The following is a 19,723-nucleotide window of genomic DNA, read 5'->3' as shown; positions in this document are numbered from 1 at the left end:
TCACTTGAGGCTGCTGCAGCAACCTCACCCACCTCCTCCACCTGACCGACCTCCTCCCCCTCACTCACACCCTCCACCTCACCCACCTCTGAGTCACACATAATTGTGTGTCTAAACACTTAACACAGAAAAAAAAATAGACAAACAACACAGTCCTCCACTACCACTACACAACTCTCACCCACACACCCACACACACACACACACACACACACATACACACACACACTGACAAGGGACTATAAAGAAAAATAACTTGGACAAAACCACAAAAAAACAAGACTACAAGAATGACAAGACGACTTTCAAACACAATACCACACTCAGAAATCGCTACCAACACTCCTCACCAAACCACAAATTCACCTACCTCCACAGCACAACCTCCCTCCTCCTCACCACTAACTAAACCCACGAGGTGCGGACGGTTTGGGGCGTATTTATATGGTTGCGCACAGACACTCCTACATCTGAAACACAACCAATCACGAATGGGGATGAAAAACGAAACTAAAAGTGAAAATGCGTCCGGGGTCTTAAAAAAATCCTGCCGCGTTTAACTTAGAAAAAATACCGGTAAAAACAACCAAAAGACGTACGCAAATGACAATGACGGCCGAGAATGGTCCAAAAAAAACGACTGGCATCGACATCGGAAAACACGAAAACCATAAAGTCGACTGCTTCGTAACTTTGCGTATATAGGGGGTCATTCCGAGTTGTTCGCTCATTATTTTTTTCTCGCAACGGAGCGATTAGTCGCTAATGCGCATGCGCAATGTCCACAGTGCGACTGCGCCAAGTAAATTTGCTATGCAGTTAGGTATTTTACTCACGGCATTACGAGGTTTTTTCTTCGTTCTGGTGATCGTAATGTGATTGACAGGAAGTGGGTGTTTCTGGGCGGAAACAGGCCGTTTTATGGGAGTGTGTGAAAAAACGCTACCGTTTCTGGGAAAAACGCGGGAGTGGCTGAAGAAACGGAGGAGTGTCTGGGCGAACGCTGGGTGTGTTTGTGACGTCAAACCAGGAACGACAAGCACTGAACTGATCGCACTGGCAGAGTAAGTCTCGAGCTACTCAGGAACTGCACAGAGAAGTCTTTTCGCAATATTGCGAATCTTTCGTTCGCAATTTTGATAAGCTAAGATTCACTCCCAGTAGGCGGCGGCTTAGCGTGTGCAAAGCTGCTAAAAGCAGCTTGCGAGCGAACAACTCGGAATGACCCCCATAGTTTCAAAATGTTGCATGAAAATGCACCCGATACAAAACGAGTTTAAACACTACACAAACCGACTCAAACACGAATATTAGTAAATATTGCCCCATGTTTTGTTCATATGTTTGTAAATCCAGTCATCAGGACACAGAGACATGTGAGTTCACTGCTGTGCTTTTTATTCCATCACCAACTCCAGACACACTGCACACTGGACCACCCACTTTCCAGCATCCCCCTGGTCCTAGGGACCATCACTGAAGATTCAGGCTTACACATGTCAGTAAGGGAGTGTCTACAAATATTAAGCATTCTAATACACTAACATCACAGGGTGGAGACTGGGAGGTGATCTAAAGTTCAGGGCATGCTATGGGAGTGTCATGGGTGTAGTTCAGTATGTGGCTGCGATCTCTTGCAGCACTGTAGCCACAGTGGCCATATCTTATGAAAGTTACAAGGGACAATCTGCATCAGTGTTACGACTGATGGTGCAGAAATCGTATCCACCAGCGCACTTGAACATTGCTCAGATATGCAAAGTGGGCATCACATGCTAAATCCATGTCACAGTAGTGCACAAGATCTTGCGTCCTATTTCAAGGACAAGATAGATAAGATCCAAAATGAAATGGTATGCTCTTCCACAGCCAGTGACCTGCTCAATTCCCTTCCTGAACCCTCTAACACCTTCTCTTCATTTGATCCCACAAATGAAGATGAAGTATCTACACTCTTCTCATCTGCCTACTCTACTACCTCTCCTCTTGATTCTATATCCTCCCACAAATTAGTAAAGCTCTGTCTGCTGTGCTCATCCCAACCTTAACAACAATCTGGAATCTCTCCTGTCTACTAGTATCTTTCCTTCTCTGTACAATCATGCAGTGATTACTCCCATTCTGAAAAAAATAATTCTGAACCAAACACTCTCTCAAACTACCATCCCATCTCTCAGCTCCCATGCCCCACCAAGCTACTTGAGAGACTTGCCTACACTCGCCTCACACACTTTCTTAACTCACACAGCCTACTGGACCCACTTCAGTCAGGATTTCGTGCCCAACACTCCACAGAGACAGCACTGACTAAGGTAATGAATGATTTGGTCACTGCTAAATCTAAAGGCCATTACTCTCTACTTATTCTCCTTGATCTCTCTGCTGCCTTTGACACTGTTGACCACTCTCTCCTCATAAAACACTACAATCCCTGGGTATTCAGGACAGAGCCCTTTCTTGGTTTTCATCCTACCTATCTAATCGCTCCTTCAGTGTTCGTTTCTCTGAATCTACCTCCTCTTTGCTACCTCTCTCAGTTGGAGTACCGCAAGGCTCAGTCTTAGGTCCTCTGCTTTTCTCAATCTATACCACATCTCTTGGCAAACTAATCAACTCTTTTGGCTTTCAGTACCATCTGTATGCAGATGATACTCAAATCTACCTATCCTCCGCTGATTTGTCACCATCTGTATCGGGCCGTGTCACTGAATACCTTTCTGCCATTTCATCTTGGATGACATCTCGCCACCTCAAACTTAATATTTCCAAAACAGAATTAATTATATTTCCACCGGCCAATAGTAGTTCCCATCCTGATATCTCTATTACTGTTGATAACTCAGCAATCATCCCTACCCCACAAGCTTGCTGCCTAGGTGTAATTTTTGACTCTGAACTGTCCTTTGTTCCCCACATTTAATCTGTTTCAAAATCATGTTACATACATCTAAGAGACATATCCAAAATACGACCATATCTTACACAAGACACAGCAAAAACTCTGATCCATGCTCTCATTATCTCCCGCATTGATTACTGTAATAGCCTCCTGACTGGTCTTCCCAAACATAGGCTCTCACCACTACAATCCATTTTGAATGCAGCTGCGAGGCTAATCTTCCTCGCTAGACGTTCATCTGCAGATCCGCTCTGTCGGTCCCTCTATTGGTTACCGGTATTCTAACATATTAAATATAAAATACTTTTACTTATGTCACGAACCTGGGCTGAGAGGGTTGAGAACTCGGGGACTCTTCTGATGGTCGGGTGGAAGAACCGTAGTTGGGTCGGAATAGAGACGGCCGAATGTAGGTCTTCCTCATGCAGGACCAATAGTGAACTTAGTCCGTGAGCGATGCTAGATGCACTGAATGAGGCATAAACGAAGACTTGAGAATGGTGCTGGGGAACTCTGAATGAAGAAGCAAATGATGACTTGGGATCAGTGCTGGAGAACACTGAATTAAGAGATAAGCGATGATTTGAGAACGATGCTGAAGAACACTGAACAAGGAGATGAATGATGATTTGAGAACAATGCTGAAGAACACTGAACGAATAAATGAGTGATGATTTGAGAACAATGCTGAAGAACACTGAACGAAGAGATGGGTGATGATTTGAGAACGATGCTGAAGAACGCTGAATGAAGAGATGAGTGATGATTTGAGAGCGATGCTGAAGAACACTGGGGGGTCATTCCGAGTTGATCGCTAGCTGCATTTGTTCGCAGCACAGTGATCAGGCTAAAAAAAATTCAATTCTGCGCATGCGTATGCGGCGCAATGCGCATGCGCGACGTACGCTCACAACGAACGATGCAGTTTTGCACAGGGTCTAGTGATGCATTTCAGTCGCACTGGTTGCCACAGAGTGATTGACATGAAGTGGGCGTTTCTGGGTGGCAACTGACCGTTTTCAGGGAGTGTTTGGAAAAACGCAGGCGTGCCAGGGAAAAACGCAGGCGTGGCTGGACGAACGCTGGACAGGTGTGTGACATCAAATCCGTAACTGAACAGTCTGAAGTGATCGCAAGCGCCGAGTAGGTTTTGAGCTACTCTGAAACTACACAAAAAAAATTTGCAGGCGCTCTGCGATACATCCGTTCGCACTTCTGCTTAGCTAAAATACACTCCCAGTGGGCGGCGGCATAGCGTTTGCATGGCTGCTAAAAACTGCTAGCGAGCGATCAACTCGGAATGATCCCCATTGAATGGAGAAATGAGTGATGATTTGAGAACGATGCTGAAGAACACTGAAAGTTCGTGAGAACTGAAGTTACACTTGCAATGCCGGGAAGCTGGAATACACTTGCTGTGCTAGGAGACTGGGAGCGCACCTGCAATGCTGGGAGACTGGAACACACTTGCAGTGCTGGGAGACGGAAGCTCACTGGCAATGCTGGAAGACGGGAGCACACTTGCAATGCTGGGCGACAGTAGCACACTTGCAATACTGGGAAACAGTGGCACACTGGAGAGGCTGGAACTCAGAGGGCTGGGAACACTCCTTACAGTCCTGTAGCGTGAGCCTGGGGGTAGCTCTGAAGCGACGATACTCAGGCGCCGGGGCTTTGCCTGGCGTCTCTATTTGAACTTCCCGCCCTCTCCTGATTGGTGGAAGGGCGGCACTGACGTCACTAGCCCCCTCGCCCTCACATGGACAAATATGGTAGCGCCTATGGAGCCGGGGACCGCCCGCAGCAGCGCTGCCCGCACGCCAGGAGCCGGCGGGGAAAGGTGACGCCCTGGAGACCAGCTCACCCGAAGTGGTAAATACGCCAGCTGCCGCTGCGCAGCCATGACAACTTACATACAAGGCTATTAACCAAACTGCACCAACATACTGTACATCTCTTCACTCATCTCAAGATATCTTCCTAACCGACCTCTTCGCTCTGCACAAGATCTGCGTCTCTCATCCACATGTATTACATGTTCCCACTCAAAATTACAGGACTTTATCCGGGCTTCATCCACTCTGTGGAACGCCCTCCCACGCACAATAAGACTCACCTCTAGTCTCCAAACCTTTAAACTTTCCCTGAAAACTCACCTCTTCAGACAAGCCTATCAAATTCCAGACCCACCCGCATAAACCTTCAATGCTTCCCTATCTAATTACATCCTCTCTGTACAATACACATAACCTCACTTATTTTGTCTTTCTTTACTCTCACACCCTCCTGACCCTTTGCCAAAATTGTTGAGTGATCGTATCATACAGCCCATTAAGAACCTAGCAATCTGGTGGACCATTATGCAATAGGTAGCATCTATCCTTGTGTATCAATGCCCATCTCCCTATAGATTGTAAACTTGCGAGCAGGACCTTCCTACCTCTATGTCTGTCTGTATTTATTTACCCAGTTTTGTTCTATTTCTGTTGTTTTAATTGTAAAGCGCAACGGGATATGCTGAGCTATATAAGAAACTGTTAATAAAATAATAAATAAATATTTAAAAAGGCATCTGCATATTTTTTCACTTTCCTTTAAAAATCCGCAGCGTGGGGAGGAGGGAATCTCCATCTCTTATCTTCATTCGCTTCCCTACTTTCATTATGCAATGGTACAGTGGATGTAATCTCTCTTACCGTATTAGTTACCATTTAAGTGGTTCACTGCTTCTTTCTTTTCTTTTTCTCTCTCTAATCCTTTTCTTTCCCTTCCTTACTTTACCTTTTTTATTTCTTTTCCTTCTCTCTTTTCATTCTTTTCTTTTCTTTTGTATGTTTAAAGTTCTCTGTTAAAGATCTTTAGCACTGACTGCTACGCTAAGGGCCCATACACACTCGACGATAAAATGAGCGACGTCGTTCATTTCAGCCCTCATCAACGACGTCGCTCATTATATCGTCAAGTGTGTATGCATCCGACGACCACCGATGCGCGGCCCCGTGGGACGTTAACGACCCTCGCTTATCTGTAGAGCATGTATGCTCAATTTCCACTATGGTCGTTACCGACCAGAGACGTCGTTGAATGTGTATGGTGTGAACGACCAACGACCAAGCCACTGTTCACCAGCCCTGTTCCCAGCTCATTATTTTAATAAACTGTTCAGCTTGGATGCTTCAACGATGAATGGTCTTTGGTCTTTGTGTGTATGCTCATGTCGTTTGCTCAGCTGTTGAAGGGAAGTTAACGACGTGTGCATCGTCAAGTGTGTATGGGCCTTAAGTGAAGACTGGTTGATGGCAACTTTTTTTTTCTATTTTTGGCTACTGGACAATCCTGCTGACTCTTTGAAATTGTGCTTTTGGCTATTCTGTTGTGTTTATAAATATACCCTACTACAGAGACTACGCTTTATTGTGTCTACAATGTTTGTAATCTCCTCTGTTTTCTTTATTTCCATTCTGGTCTCTGGCAATTATTGTAATTTTGGCTATTGTTTATATTACTATCATTAATTAATTAATTAATTAATTAATGATCTGCATGCAATACTGAATCAGGCCCAATGTTTCAGCTCTCTGCAAAAACAATTACCCTCAGTGTAACAAGGAGGTCGAAGAGGCAATGTAATAGCTTCCAAATTATGACACTACAGATTGTACTGTTGTTTATTTTTAAATTATTTTGGCCTTCAAATCCCAAATTTATTAGCCAGTGATTAAGAAGGTGAGAAACCAAGCTGCCGGTGAAAAGCTAAACATTGTCAGCAGTTGAACATTTGGGCGTGTATATAAACACAAGAAAGTTTTAAAAAAAATATTTGCCCCTTACCTTTGTCTACTAGGCTCAGGCTATTCCGCATCTGGTCCTATACACTATGTAGGGAGACAGAATGAATGTGCACCTCCTTCCTTTTCAAGAGATAACTAGCCAGAAGCTGAATAGCATTGCACCCTTCCTAGCACCACTTGTGCTGTTGGTAACAGGATAATAAAATGAATGGTGACCCTATAATAAAATAAATTACTTATTATTCACATATTTTAAATAATACACATTCTTGGCCCATTTACAAGTAAAGTGCCCCTGTATAGAACTAAAACATATAATGTGCCACATACAAATGATATATAAATAAACGCTCACCACAGCTGTCCTTACTATGGTGATTGGGCAATGACACCTGCCGCTGTGGACACCGATAGCTGCATGTGTCGGGAACAGTCAGTGCTGTGGACAATTCATACATTCCCTGCATATTGACGTGCTACCTTGTAGATAACGGCGCCAATATAAACACTTCTCCACATTCATACATGGGGGAGAAGCAGTATCAGCACAAATAACGTGCACTGATAACACTTCTCCCCTATATCATCAGTTCATACATCTACCTCCAGATTCTTAATGTCCTTCAACTTCTGTAGCATATAGCATCCAATTCAGTAAGTTTATATATGCATCCGATTCCCAGGCTCTCTTTCTATAGGCCTTCTTCAGTGAGATAAATGACATGCCTTTCCTACTTCTGCCCACTACTATGTACAATAGAAAAATGTTCCGTTTCTCTGTGGTATTCATTTTTTGACAAGACTTTGGAACCTAACCTGTCTATGTGGGGCCCTCCTGTACAGAGCCGGCCCTAACCAATATGATGCCCTAGGCAGGATTTTGGCTGGTGCCCCCTAGCACCGCCACTAGTTCTGCAGGAGATGCCTGGCATGAGTCAGCTGGCAGCTCTGCTAACATCGGGCGCCTTTGTTTATGAAAATGCTACTTATTTGCATTACTATGTGGCTAGGGTGCACAAGCAGCTTCTGTTGATTAAAATGATATGCAGCATGCCTATATTCTGTGTTCGACTGCGGCTGTATCTGCATACAAAATGCTACATTACAGTGATTTCCAGGAATACACTGCAACGTAGCATTTCGTATGCAGATACAGCCAGAGTCACACACAGAATATAGGCATGCCGCATATCATTTTAATCAGGAGAAGCTGCTGGTGCCCCTAAGCATACCAAATGCCATAGGCATTTGCCTATTTTGCCTATGCCTAAGGCCGGCTCTGCTCCTGTAAACTGGCAGGATGAATTTCTTCCTTCAGTTGCTCAATGCTGTATTTGAAATGACAGTTAGAAGGTAACTAGTTGCCTTGGACAACTCCAATGTATCTCTCTCCAAAGCTTGATACTGTATATCTACGCTATTTGCAGCACAGGCACAATTTCGGCAAGATCATTTTGCCTTTTCAATAATTGTCACTTTAAAAACATGGGCTACTGTAACCATGCCTGTGCACCTTGCAGGCTATTATAAAAGGCCCGACAACTCCACATACTATGGGCCGGATGAAATGGCTTGCGAGACGGCCAGAGCTCCGAGACTCTTTTTTTTAAACGTAGCAAACGTTTACAATGCAGGTTTTGCCTTGTAAACGTTTGCTACTTTAAAAAAAAGTACAAGTTCGGCCGGAGTCTCGGAGCTCTGGCCATCTCGCAAGCCATTACATCCGACCTTATATGTTAGGTTCTGGTCAGGATCAAACACATTACCCCGATGCTTTGAAGCAGCATTGATAATCACGGTGCTATTGTGCTGCCCCGTATTTTGATCCTTTTGGAAAAGCGAGAGACTTGGCTTCTGCAGTTTAATTTGCATTTGTCCTTTGTAAGCGGCAATGTATTTCACTGTTTGTTTTCTGATAATGAAAAAAGTGAATTTTGCCTCATTTTTCTTTTCTTTCAGTGGCCCTTAAGTGCAATTTCTTCTTACTGATGCCATGTTAAACCTTGATTCTCCTTTAGTGTAAAGCCAGGTACACACTATACTACAGAATTATTGAGCAGATCAGATGAAATTTGTATTATGAGCTGACCAATAATTGTATAGTGTGGGTGCAGGAGCGTTACAGTAATATTACCAGATAAGCGGCTTCAAGCGCTAATACAACAGTCGGATCACGAGACTGGGATTGTTCGCCTGGTTTAAAAATTCAAATCCATGATCCCACTGAAAAGAGCACACACTGAGCTATAGTGTGTACAGGTTGGATAATCGCTGTGTCAGGTCGGAGACTTTATCTAATCTGCAGAGTTAATCTACAAGTGTGTAACCCAGTTTAAATGTAGCTTTTTTTGTCATGTGTGTTTTTTATTTTAAATCCAGTCTTCTCCCACCTCTGCTGTTACCATGACCGACTCATTTGTCACTTCCATTGTGAAATGCTAATTGTTTTATAGTTGTTGTTTTTATGTAGGGGCAGGTTATTCTCTGATGAGATTAGCCCACCTGTATGGGTGTTAAATAATATTACGCTGCCCAAATAGCCAGAGTTATTGCCGGGTTGCAGGGGCGGCTTTGTCATGGGGCTCACCAGGAAGATTCCTGGTAGGCCAACGTGTCTGTGGGGCCTGTTTTGTGTGTTGTCATGTGGCCCCACCCCCCACATGACAGGCAGCCAACCGCACTCAGTACACTACATTGTCCCCATTCATTCTGTTATTCCATCTATGTAGTACAGCAACTCTAACAACTACAACAAAAGACGCAAGGAAGGCCGCAGTTGCGTACAATCAGGCCCTATGAAGCTGGATCCCACCTCTCTCAACAGACCCCACCCCCTCATCAGGACCGCACCCTAATTAGGGCTGCTTCCATAAATTTCCCGGGCTGGATTTCCATCCCAAATTCCCAATCCACCCCTGCCGGGTTGACCTGGGTTGCTCCTCAGTGTATACCGGTCCGTGAGAAAAGAAAATGGGTTGACTGACCTGGCAATCCAACCTGGGTAGAGGCCAGGGTTGGTCCCATGTAACGGGTCAGTGTGAACAGGTGACCCAGGTCATCCGACCCGGGTCCTGTGTACACTGTGTGGAGAGCTAGCTCTCCGTCTTTTGAAGACGATGTCACTCCGAGCACAGCAGAGGGAAGTCCCCGCAATAACCTGTGTCCAGCCTGCGGTGTAAACGAGGTTTCAAGCGCTGCGATATGGCTTGAAACCCATGTTCAGTGATCTGGGTTGGACCTGGGATTGCAGTGGAAAAGGGATATAAGTAAGGATGTCTGTTTCATCTCCATTCCATGCCCCTGAGGTGGAAAACATTTTTTGTACTTTCTTCTGGTGATGGCGATGCTTTGCTATGTGTTTTCTTTGTAGCTTTCAAATGTTGCCACTTAGTTTCTGTGACTTACATACCGTCACTTGTCCTGCTATGTTGTAATGATATATAGGGGCTACTGGACGGCTAAGATTTCAGCATTATGTAGAGAATAACTGTGTACAGTACAAGTAATGAAATACAGCATATAAATAGAAAATATGTGATTATATTCCTAAATATAACAGTTTTGATTCCTAATGAAACCGGTGAGTTATTGGGTCAGTTATCTGGAGGCCAATTAAAAGTTGTCGTCTGTTTCCTCTGCAGGTAATCTGGCTCAGTCAAGAGCACGAGTGACAGCAGCATCTAGATCTTTACCCCCACAACTCAATGCTGGGCGTATTAAGGTCAGTATCTATAGAAGCAGGGGTGTAGCCAGAACTTTGTGGGCGCCATAGCAACATTTTGAAGGGGTCCCCATCCCAATGCTTCTAGAGAGAAACACTTCTCTGCAGCGGTTGTTAATTTTATGCCCTATAATAGTGTCCTAGTTCATTAGTAGTGTCCTAGTTTCTTTTATGAGTTGCAGTAGTGCTTAAGTTCACCCTATGTCACATTTCAGAGCTACCATTATGCCGCACAGTACCCCCAATTCACATTATGATATATAGTGCTCCCTGTTCATATTATGTCTCATTACAGTGCCTCGGTTCATATTCTATAACATTAAAATGCTCTCCAGTTCATTTTATACCACACTACAATGAGCAGGGGCATGCCTAAAATATTGCAGGCCCCAAGGAATAAGTTTGAAAGGACCCCTACATACCACCCAATGGCGAAAAATGTATATAACACATGTAACTTTGACAAGGAAGGTGGGCCCCTATCAGCTCTAGGCCCCATAGCAGCTGCACTGCCTGCACCTATGGTAGCTATGCCCTTGTATAGAAGTTTGGCAAGTGGCAGCCTTTTTTATTTATCGTCAAGACAAAGCAATCCAGTTTTTAGACATAAACATATTGAGGCAGTGTAACATAACTAAAATAGATGTGCCTGACTAAATCTGTCCAATAATAACCTGTATTATTTGTAGTATTTGTCTATCATGCATTGCTTTGGAGCCGTGGTTCTCAAACTCGGTCCTCAGGACCCCACACGGTGCATGTTTTGCAGGTAACCCAGCAGGTGCACAGGTGTATTAATTACTCACTGACACATTTTAAAAGGTCCACAGGTGGAGTTAATTATGTCACTTGTGATTCTGTGAGGAGACCTGCAAAACATGCACCGTGTGGGGTCCTGAGGACCGAGTTTGAGAACCTGTGCTTTGGAGCATTGCAGAAATAACCCTCTGAGTCATTTGCTTGCAGTCTACTATGTAACAGAGATACTAATTTTTTAAGACTGAATATTGGTGGAATCACACATGTGTATTATAAGTATAAGGCAAATTGAGATGTATACCTTATATTAGCACAATTTATGACGCTTCAGCTGGGCAGCCAAAAGTAGGAAAACTTAGCCAGATGCTTAGGCAATTGCGGTTTTGAGGCAGCTAAAACACTGAACTAGTGACACAATATCACTCATTTAGTATCCCCAGGGTGCCCCCACACTGAGCACTGGCTACCAGAGCCGGCCCTAGGCATAGGCAAACTAGGCAATTGCCTAGGGCATCTGGCATGCCTAGTGCACAAGCAGCTTCTGCTGATTAAAATGATATGCGGCATGCCTATATTCTGTGTGTAGCATTTCGTATGCAGATACAGCCACAGTCGTACACAGTATATAGGCATGCCGCATATCATTTTAATCAGCGGAAGCTGCTTGTGCATCCTAGCCACATAGCAATGCAAATAAGATGCATTTTCATAAGAAAATATGCACCCGACGTTAGCAAAGCTGCCAGTTGACTCACGCCAGGAACTATATGCTTCATTACGTGTATAAGGGCATTAATAATGTGTAACATATGTGTAAGGTGCACTGTGTGTGTCATTATGTGTATAAGGGCACTAATAAAGTGCGGCATATGTGTAAGGGACATTATGTGTGTCATTACACAATGTGTGGCATATGTGTAAGGGAAATTATGTGTATAAGGGCATTAATAAGGGTTGGCATAATGTGTAAGGTGCATTGTTTTTAAGGACATTAATATTGTGTGTCATATGTGTGAGGGGCATTACTGTGTGGTATTATGTGTATAAATGCATTACCAATGTGTGGCATTATGTGTATAAGGTGCTCTACTGTGTGGTGTAACATATAGAAAGGGCACTACTGTGTGGTCTAATGTGAATAAAGAGCAATATGGTGTGGTGTAATGTGAATAAGCAGCAATATGGTGTGGTGTAATGAGAATAAAGAGCAATATGGTGTGGTGTAATGCGAATAAGGAGCAATTCAGTATGATGTTATGTGAATGAGGGGCACTACTGTGAGGAATAACGTATATAAGGTAAAGTGGTACTACTGTGTGATGTAATGTGAATAAGGGACACTATCGCATTATAAATTGTGAATAAAGTTGCACTACTGTGAGGCATAAGTTGAATTGGGGGTACTATTGTGTGACTGACCATGCTCCTTGCCAGCAAAAACATATACCTTTTCTCTATCGTCCTAGTGGATGCTGGGGTTCCTGAAAGGACCATGGGGAATAGCGGCTCCGCAGGAGACAGGGCACAAAAAGTAAAGCTTTAGGATCAGGTGGTGTGCACTGGCTCCTCCCCCCATGACCCTCCTCCAAGCCTCAGTTAGATTTTTGTGCCCGGCCGAGAAGGGTGCAATCTAGGTGGCTCTCCTAAAGAGCTGCTTAGAAAAGTTTAGCTTAGGTTTTTTATTTTACAGTGAGTCCTGCTGGCAACAGGATCACTGCAACGAGGGACTTAGGGGAGAAGAAGTGAACTCACCTGCGTGCAGGATGGATTGGCTTCTTTGGCTACTGGACATTAGCTCCAGAGGGACGATCACAGGTACAGCCTGGATGGTCACCGGAGCCTCGCCGCCGGCCCCCTTGCAGATGCTGAAAAGAGAAGAAGGTCCAGAATCGGCGGCAGAAGACTCCTCAGTCTTCTTAAGGTAGCGCACAGCACTGCAGCTGTGCGCCATTGCTCTCAGCACACTTCACACGGCAGTCACTGAGGGTGCAGGGCGCTGGGAGGGGGGCGCCCTGGGAGGCAATGTAAACCTATATTTTGGCAAAAAATACCTCACATATAGCCTCCGGGGGCTATATGGAGATATTTAACCCCTGCCAGAATCCGTTGAAGAGCGGGAGACGAGGCCGCCGAAAAAGGGGCGGGGCCTATCTCCTCAGCACACAGCGCCATTTTCCCTCACAGAAAGGCTGGAGGGAAGGCTCCCAGGCTCTCCCCTGCACTGCACTACAGAAACAGGGTTAAAACAGAGAGGGGGGGCACTAATTTGGCGTTAGAAATATATAAAAAGATGCTATAAGGGAAAACACTTATATAAGGTTGTCCCTATATAATTATAGCGTTTTTGGTGTGTGCTGGCAAACTCTCCCTCTGTCTCTCCAAAGGGCTAGTGGGTCCTGTCCTCTATCAGAGCATTCCCTGTGTGTGTGCTGTGTGTCGGTACGTGTGTGTCGACATGTATGAGGACGATGTTGGTGAGGAGGCGGAGCAATTGCCTGTAATGGTGATGTCACTCTCTAGGGAGTCGACACCGGAATGGATGGCTTATTTAGGGAATTACGTGATAATGTCAACACGCTGCAAGGTCGGTTGACGACATGAGACGGCCGACAAACAATTAGTACCGGTCCAGACGTCTCAAAAACACCGTCAGGGGTTTTAAAACGCCCGTTTACCTTAGTCGGTCGACACAGACACAGACACGGACACTGAATCCAGTGTCGACGGTGAATAAACAAACGTATTCCTTATTAGGGCCACACGTTAAGGGCAATGAAGGAGGGGTTACATATTTCTGATACTACAAGTACCACAAAAGAGGGTATTATGTGGGATGTGAAAAAACTACCTGTAGTTTTTCCTGAATCAGATAAATTAAATGAAGTGTGTGATGATGCGTGGGTTCCCCCCGATAGAAAATTATTGGCGGTATACCCTTCCCCGCCAGAAGTTAGGGCGCATTGGGAAACACCCCTTAGGGTGGATAAGGCGCTCACACGCTTATCAAAACAAGTGGCGGTACCGTCTATAGATAGGGCCGTCCTCAAGGAACCAGCTGACAGGAGGCTGGAAAATATCATATAAAAGTATATACACACATACTGGTGTTATACTGCGACCAGCGATCGCCTCAGCCTGGATGTGCAGAGCTGGGGTGGCTTGGTCGGATTCCCTGACTAAAAATATTGATACCCTTGACAGGGACAGTATTTTATTGACTATAGAGCATTTAAAGGATGCATTTCTATATATGCGAGATGCACAGAGGGATATTTGCACTCTGGCATCAAGAGTAAGTGCGATGTCCATATCTGCCAGAAGATGTTTATGGACACGACAGTGGTTAGGTGATGCAGATTCCAAACGGCACAAAGGTGTATTGCCGTATAAAGGAAGAGGAGTTATTTGGGGTCGGTCCATCGGACCTGGTGGCCACGGCAACTGCTGGAAAATCCACCGTTTTTACCCTAAGTCACATCTCTGCAGAAAAAGACACCGTCTTTTCAGCCTCAGTCCTTTCGTCCCTATAAGAGTCATATTTGCCCAGGGATAGAGGAAAGGGAAGAAGACTGCAGCAGGCAGCCCATTCCCAGGAACAGAAGCCTTCCACCGCTTCTGCCAAGCTCTCAGCATGACGCTGGGACCGTACAGGACCCTTGGATCCTACAAGTAGTATCCCAGGGGTACAGATTGGAATGTCGAAACGTTTCCCCCTCGCAGGCTCCTGAAGTCTGCTTTACCAAGGTCTCCCTCCGGTTCGTGGTATAGAACTGTCACTATCAGTTTCAGACGCTGCCGTTTGGATTGTCCACGGCACCCCGGGTCTTTACCAAGGTAATGGCCGAAATGATGATTCTTCTTCGAAGAAAAGGCGTCTTAAATTACCCCTTACTTGGACGATCTCCTGATAAGGGCAAAGTCCAGGGAACAGTTGGAGGTCGGAGTAGCACTATCTCGGATACTGCTACAACAGCACGGGTGGATTCTAAATATTCCAAAATCGCCGCTGATCCTGACGACACGTCTGCTGTGCCTAGGGATGATTCTGGACACAGTCCAGAAAAAGGTGTTTCTCCCGGAAGAGAAAGCCAGGGAGTTATCCGAGCTAGTCAAGAACCTCCTAAAACCAGGAAAAGTGTCAGTGCATCATTGCACAAGGGTCCTGGTAAAAATGGTGGCTTCCTACGAAGCAATTCCATTCGGCAGATTTCACGCAAGAACTTTTCAGTGGGATCTGCTGGACAAATGGTCCGGATCGCATCTTCAGATGCATCAGCGGATAACCCTATATCCAAGGACAAGGGTGTCTCTCCTGTGGTGGTTACAGAGTGCTCATCTTCTAGAGGGCCGCAGATTCGGCATTCAGGATTGGATGCTGGTGACCACGGAGGCCAGCCCGAGAGGCTGGGGAGCAGTCACACAAGGAAAAAATTTCCAGGGAGTGTGATCAAGTCTGGAGACTTTTCTCCACATAAATATACTGGAGCTAAGGGTAAATTTATAATGCTCTAAGCTTAGCAAGACCTCTGCTTCAAGGTCAGCCGGTATTGATCCAGTGGGAAAAACATCACGGCAGTCGCCCACGTAAACAGACAGGGCGGCACAAGAAGCAGGAGGGCAATGGCAAAAACTGCAAGGACTTTTCGCTGGGCGGAAAATCATGTGATAGCACTGTCAGCAGTGTTTCATTCCGGGAGTGGAAACTGGGAAGCAGACTTCCTCAGCAGGCACGACCTCCACCCGGGAGAGTGGAAACTTCATCGGGAAGTTTTTCCACATGATTGTGAACCGTTGGGAAATACCAAGGTGGACATGATGGCGTCCCGTCTGAACAAAAAACGGGACAGGTATTGCGCCAGGTCAAGAGACCCTCAGGCAATAGCTGTGGACGTTCTGGTAACACTGTGGGTGTACCAGTCGGTGTATGTGTTCCCTACTCTGCTTCTCATACCTAAGGTACTGAGAATTATAAGACGTAGAGGAGTAAGAACTATACTCATGGCTCCGGATTGGCCAAGAAGGACTTGGTACCCGGAACTTCAAGAGATGCTCACAGAGGACTTATGGCCTCTGCCGCTAAGAAGGGACTTGCTTCAGCAAGTACCATGTCTGTTCCAAGACTTACCGCAGCTGCGTTTGACGGCATGGCGGTGGAACGCCGGATCCTAAGGGAAAAAGGCATTCCGGAAGAGGTCATTCCTACCCTGGTCAAAGCCAGGAAGGAGGTGACCGCACAACATTATCACCACATGTGGCGAAAATATGTTGCGTGGTGTGAGGCCAGGAAGGCCCCACGAAGAAATTTCAACTCGGTCGATTCCTGCATTTCCTGCAAACAGGAGTGTCTATGGGCCTCAAATTGGGGCCCATTAAGGTTCAAATTTCGGCCCTGTCGATTTTCTTCCAGAAAGAATTGGCTTCAGTTCCTGAAGTCCAGAAGTTTGTCAAGGGAGTATTGCATATACAACCCCCTTTTGTGCCTCCAGTGGCACTGTGGGATCTCAACGTAGTTCTGGGATTCCTCAAATCACATTGGTTTAAAACCAGTCAAATCTGTGGATTTGAAGCATCTCACATGAAAAGTGACCATGCTCTTGGCCCTGGCCTGGGCCAGGCGAGTGTCAAATTGGTGGTTTTTTTTCTCAAAAAAGCCCATATCTGTTTGTCCATTCGGACAGGGCAGAGCTGCGGACTCGTCCCCAGTTCTCTCCCTAAGTTGGTGTCAGTGTTTCACCTTAACCAGCTTATTGTGGTGCCTTGCGCCTACTAGGGACTTGGAGGACTCCAAGTTGCTGGATGTTGTCAGGGCCCTGAAAGTATAGGTTCCAGGACGGCTGGAGTCAGGAAAACTGACTTGCTGTTATCCTGTATGCACCCAACAAACTGGGTGCTCTTGCTTCTAAGCAGACTATTGCTAGTTGGATGTGTAATACAATTCAGCTTGCACATTCTGTGGCAGGCCTGCCACAGCCAAAATATGTAAATGCCCATTCCACAAGGAAGGTGGGCTCATCTTGGGCGGCTGCCCGAGGGGTCTCGGCATTACAACTTTGCCGAGCTGCTACTTGGTCAGGGGCAAACACGTTTGCAAAATTCTACAAATTTGATACCCTGGCTGAGGAGGACCTGGAGTTCTCTCATTCGGTGCTGCAGAGTCATCCGCACTCTCCCGCCCGTTTGGGAGCTTTGGTATAATCCCCATGGTCCTTTCAGGAACCCCAGCATCCACTAGGACGATAGAGAAAATAAGAATTTACTTACCGATAATTCTATTTCTCGGAGTCCGTAGTGGATGCTGGGCGCCCATCCCAAGTGCGGATTATCTGCATTACTTGTACATAGTTACAAAAAATCGGGTTATTATTGTTGTGAGCCATCTTTCAGAGGCTCCACTGTTATCATACTGTTAACTGGGTTCAGATCACAGGTTGTACAGTGTGATTGGTGTGGCTGGTATGAGTCTTACCCGGGATTCAAAATCCTTCCTTATTGTGTACGCTCGTCCGGGCACAGTATTCTAACTGAGGCTTGGAGGAGGGTCATGGGGGGAGGAGCCAGTGCACACCACCTGATCCTAAAGCTTTACTTTTTGTGCCCTGTCTCCTGCGGAGCCGCTATTCCCCATGGTCCTTTCAGGAACCCCAGCATCCACTACAAACTCCGAGAAATAGAATTATCGGTAAGTAAATTCTTATTTTTGGGCTGTGCGCGGAATGTGCACACTGTTCTTATTTAAATTACAGGGGGTAGGAAAAAAAAAGGACTGCTATTGGTGGGGGGTGAAGGAACTGGGAAAGGGGTGCAGGTCAGAGGCGGAACTAGCGGTGGTGCTAGGGGGCACCAGCCAAAATCTTGCCTAGGGCATCATATTGGTTAGGGCCGGCTCTGCTGGCTACTTATAAGGAGGAACAGCGGCCGGTAAATTTTTACCTGTGGAGTTGATGGTTGCTACTTCCCCATGTTGTGATAAACTGGAAGTATGATAGTGGGATATGATGGTACAGGTCAGTGCCGCACTTTCAGTCTAAGAAGCAGAAGATGCCATTCCCTCACGTCCCACCTGCTAAGGCAAGATGCGAGGTCAGATGCAAATTGTGCCTGTGTGTAGAATTAGCAGCCAGGCAAATCATGCAGCAAGTGATGTAAATGCAGGTTACGAACTGTATGCCATTGCTTAGTACACACACATGCTGGCAATCTCTACTTCTACACTGTATGTTAGAGTTGGGAAATGCTGCGTCCGCTCTCTTCTCTAAAACAGGATTTTCATGTTACATTCCACCATCACCCTGTGACTGTAACAATAGTATAACATTTATTTCCCACAAGCTTAAAAACATAAACAAATGTACAAAAATACTATGCTTTTCATCCCTTTTTTGTTCTATATGAAGTTCAGCCTCTTGCAACTCTCTGTGGCATCCAGTGTAATGACTATTATTTGGAGCTGGGTCTCTTCTATAGACCATGCTCCCAGTTGGAGTCAGTGTTTACCATCACATTAAAGGGAAGTTATCTGAAATGCCTTTCACCTGACAGGATGGGAGTTCAAATTTGGGTTTATACAATTGAATTACCTGCACTGAATCCAAGTCAATGTACTGGGTTGCACAGATAAAGAGGTAGACAGGAACTTAGCCCTGGACGGATGGGTGCTTTTCCATCCAATCAAGTGCCACTTTTCATATAGTACATTGCATATGAACTTCTGCGATGTCTAGGGAATAAAGTACTAGCATTTTGGACCCTTCATTTGTCGAGTTGCTAACTATAATGCAGGGTTATCCTAAGTCTTCTCCCAACTTCTCATCTCTGCCCCCACCCCACTGCCTACCGCCTCTCTTCTCTGTCCCCCCTCACCCATCTGATTATCTATCTCATCTTTGTCCTTACTTCCCCTGTGTATCTGTCTATCATCTCTGTCCTCCCTCCCCAGTCTCTCTCTCTCTTTCTCGCTCTCATTTCTACCCGCCCTGCCCACTTCTCTCTCTCTCATCTTTATCCCCCTCATCAATGTATTTACCTCTCTTATCACTGATCTCCTCCTCCCATCTCTCTCATCTTTGTACATCTTGTCCCGCTTCCCACTTGTCTGTCCCTCTCTCATGTCTTCCCGGTGAGGGGTGTTATATACATCCTATTGAACATGACAGAGTAATTTGTGAGTTGTACGACATAGTAATAAATGCTCTGCCATGCTTAAGTTCCCCCCACATTAGCCTCGTTTCTCTCCTACATTTCACCTGTGTCTAACATATTTGATTGTACATTGGATTTCACTTTTGTCCTTGAAATTAAAAAAAAAGGGGGGGGGACGGGGGCAGTTGTGCAAAGCGGGTATTAATTTAAATCTTGGCAGTGAGAGACCGGTGGCACCAGCTGTGGTGCTGGGTCAATGTGAAATCTTTGCCTCCAGCAACTTTTCCCCATGTGTGACGGGTAGCTTCATTGAGCTGTCAGCAGGAGCTGACTCAGATGCATGGCTGGGTTGTCCCGTGCACTTACACTAGATGGACTCTATACACCTTTGTATGATAAATGTTAAGCAACAGA

The 19,723-nt window shown here is 45.5% G+C and overlaps 1 protein-coding gene across 4 annotated transcripts in view; it reads left to right on the top strand.

Annotated features, from left to right (window-relative positions):
- MYO3B (myosin IIIB) overlaps positions 1 to 19,723 on the top strand; it is a 625,340-nt gene that overhangs the window by 363,477 nt on the left and 242,140 nt on the right. For all 4 annotated transcript variants that reach the window (XM_063933501.1, XM_063933502.1, XM_063933503.1 and 1 more), the window contains exon 16: positions 10,332 to 10,411. In XM_063933501.1, the coding sequence (XP_063789571.1) occupies positions 10,332 to 10,411 (80 nt within the window). The remainder of the gene's footprint in view (positions 1 to 10,331; positions 10,412 to 19,723) is intronic.

This window comes from Pseudophryne corroboree, chromosome 7 (assembly GCF_028390025.1).
Source record: "Pseudophryne corroboree isolate aPseCor3 chromosome 7, aPseCor3.hap2, whole genome shotgun sequence".
NCBI classification, from domain to species: Eukaryota; Metazoa; Chordata; class Amphibia; order Anura; family Myobatrachidae; genus Pseudophryne; species Pseudophryne corroboree.
The sequence above is the reverse complement of the archived record's forward strand: the minus strand, read 5'-3'. Positions and strand labels throughout refer to the sequence as shown.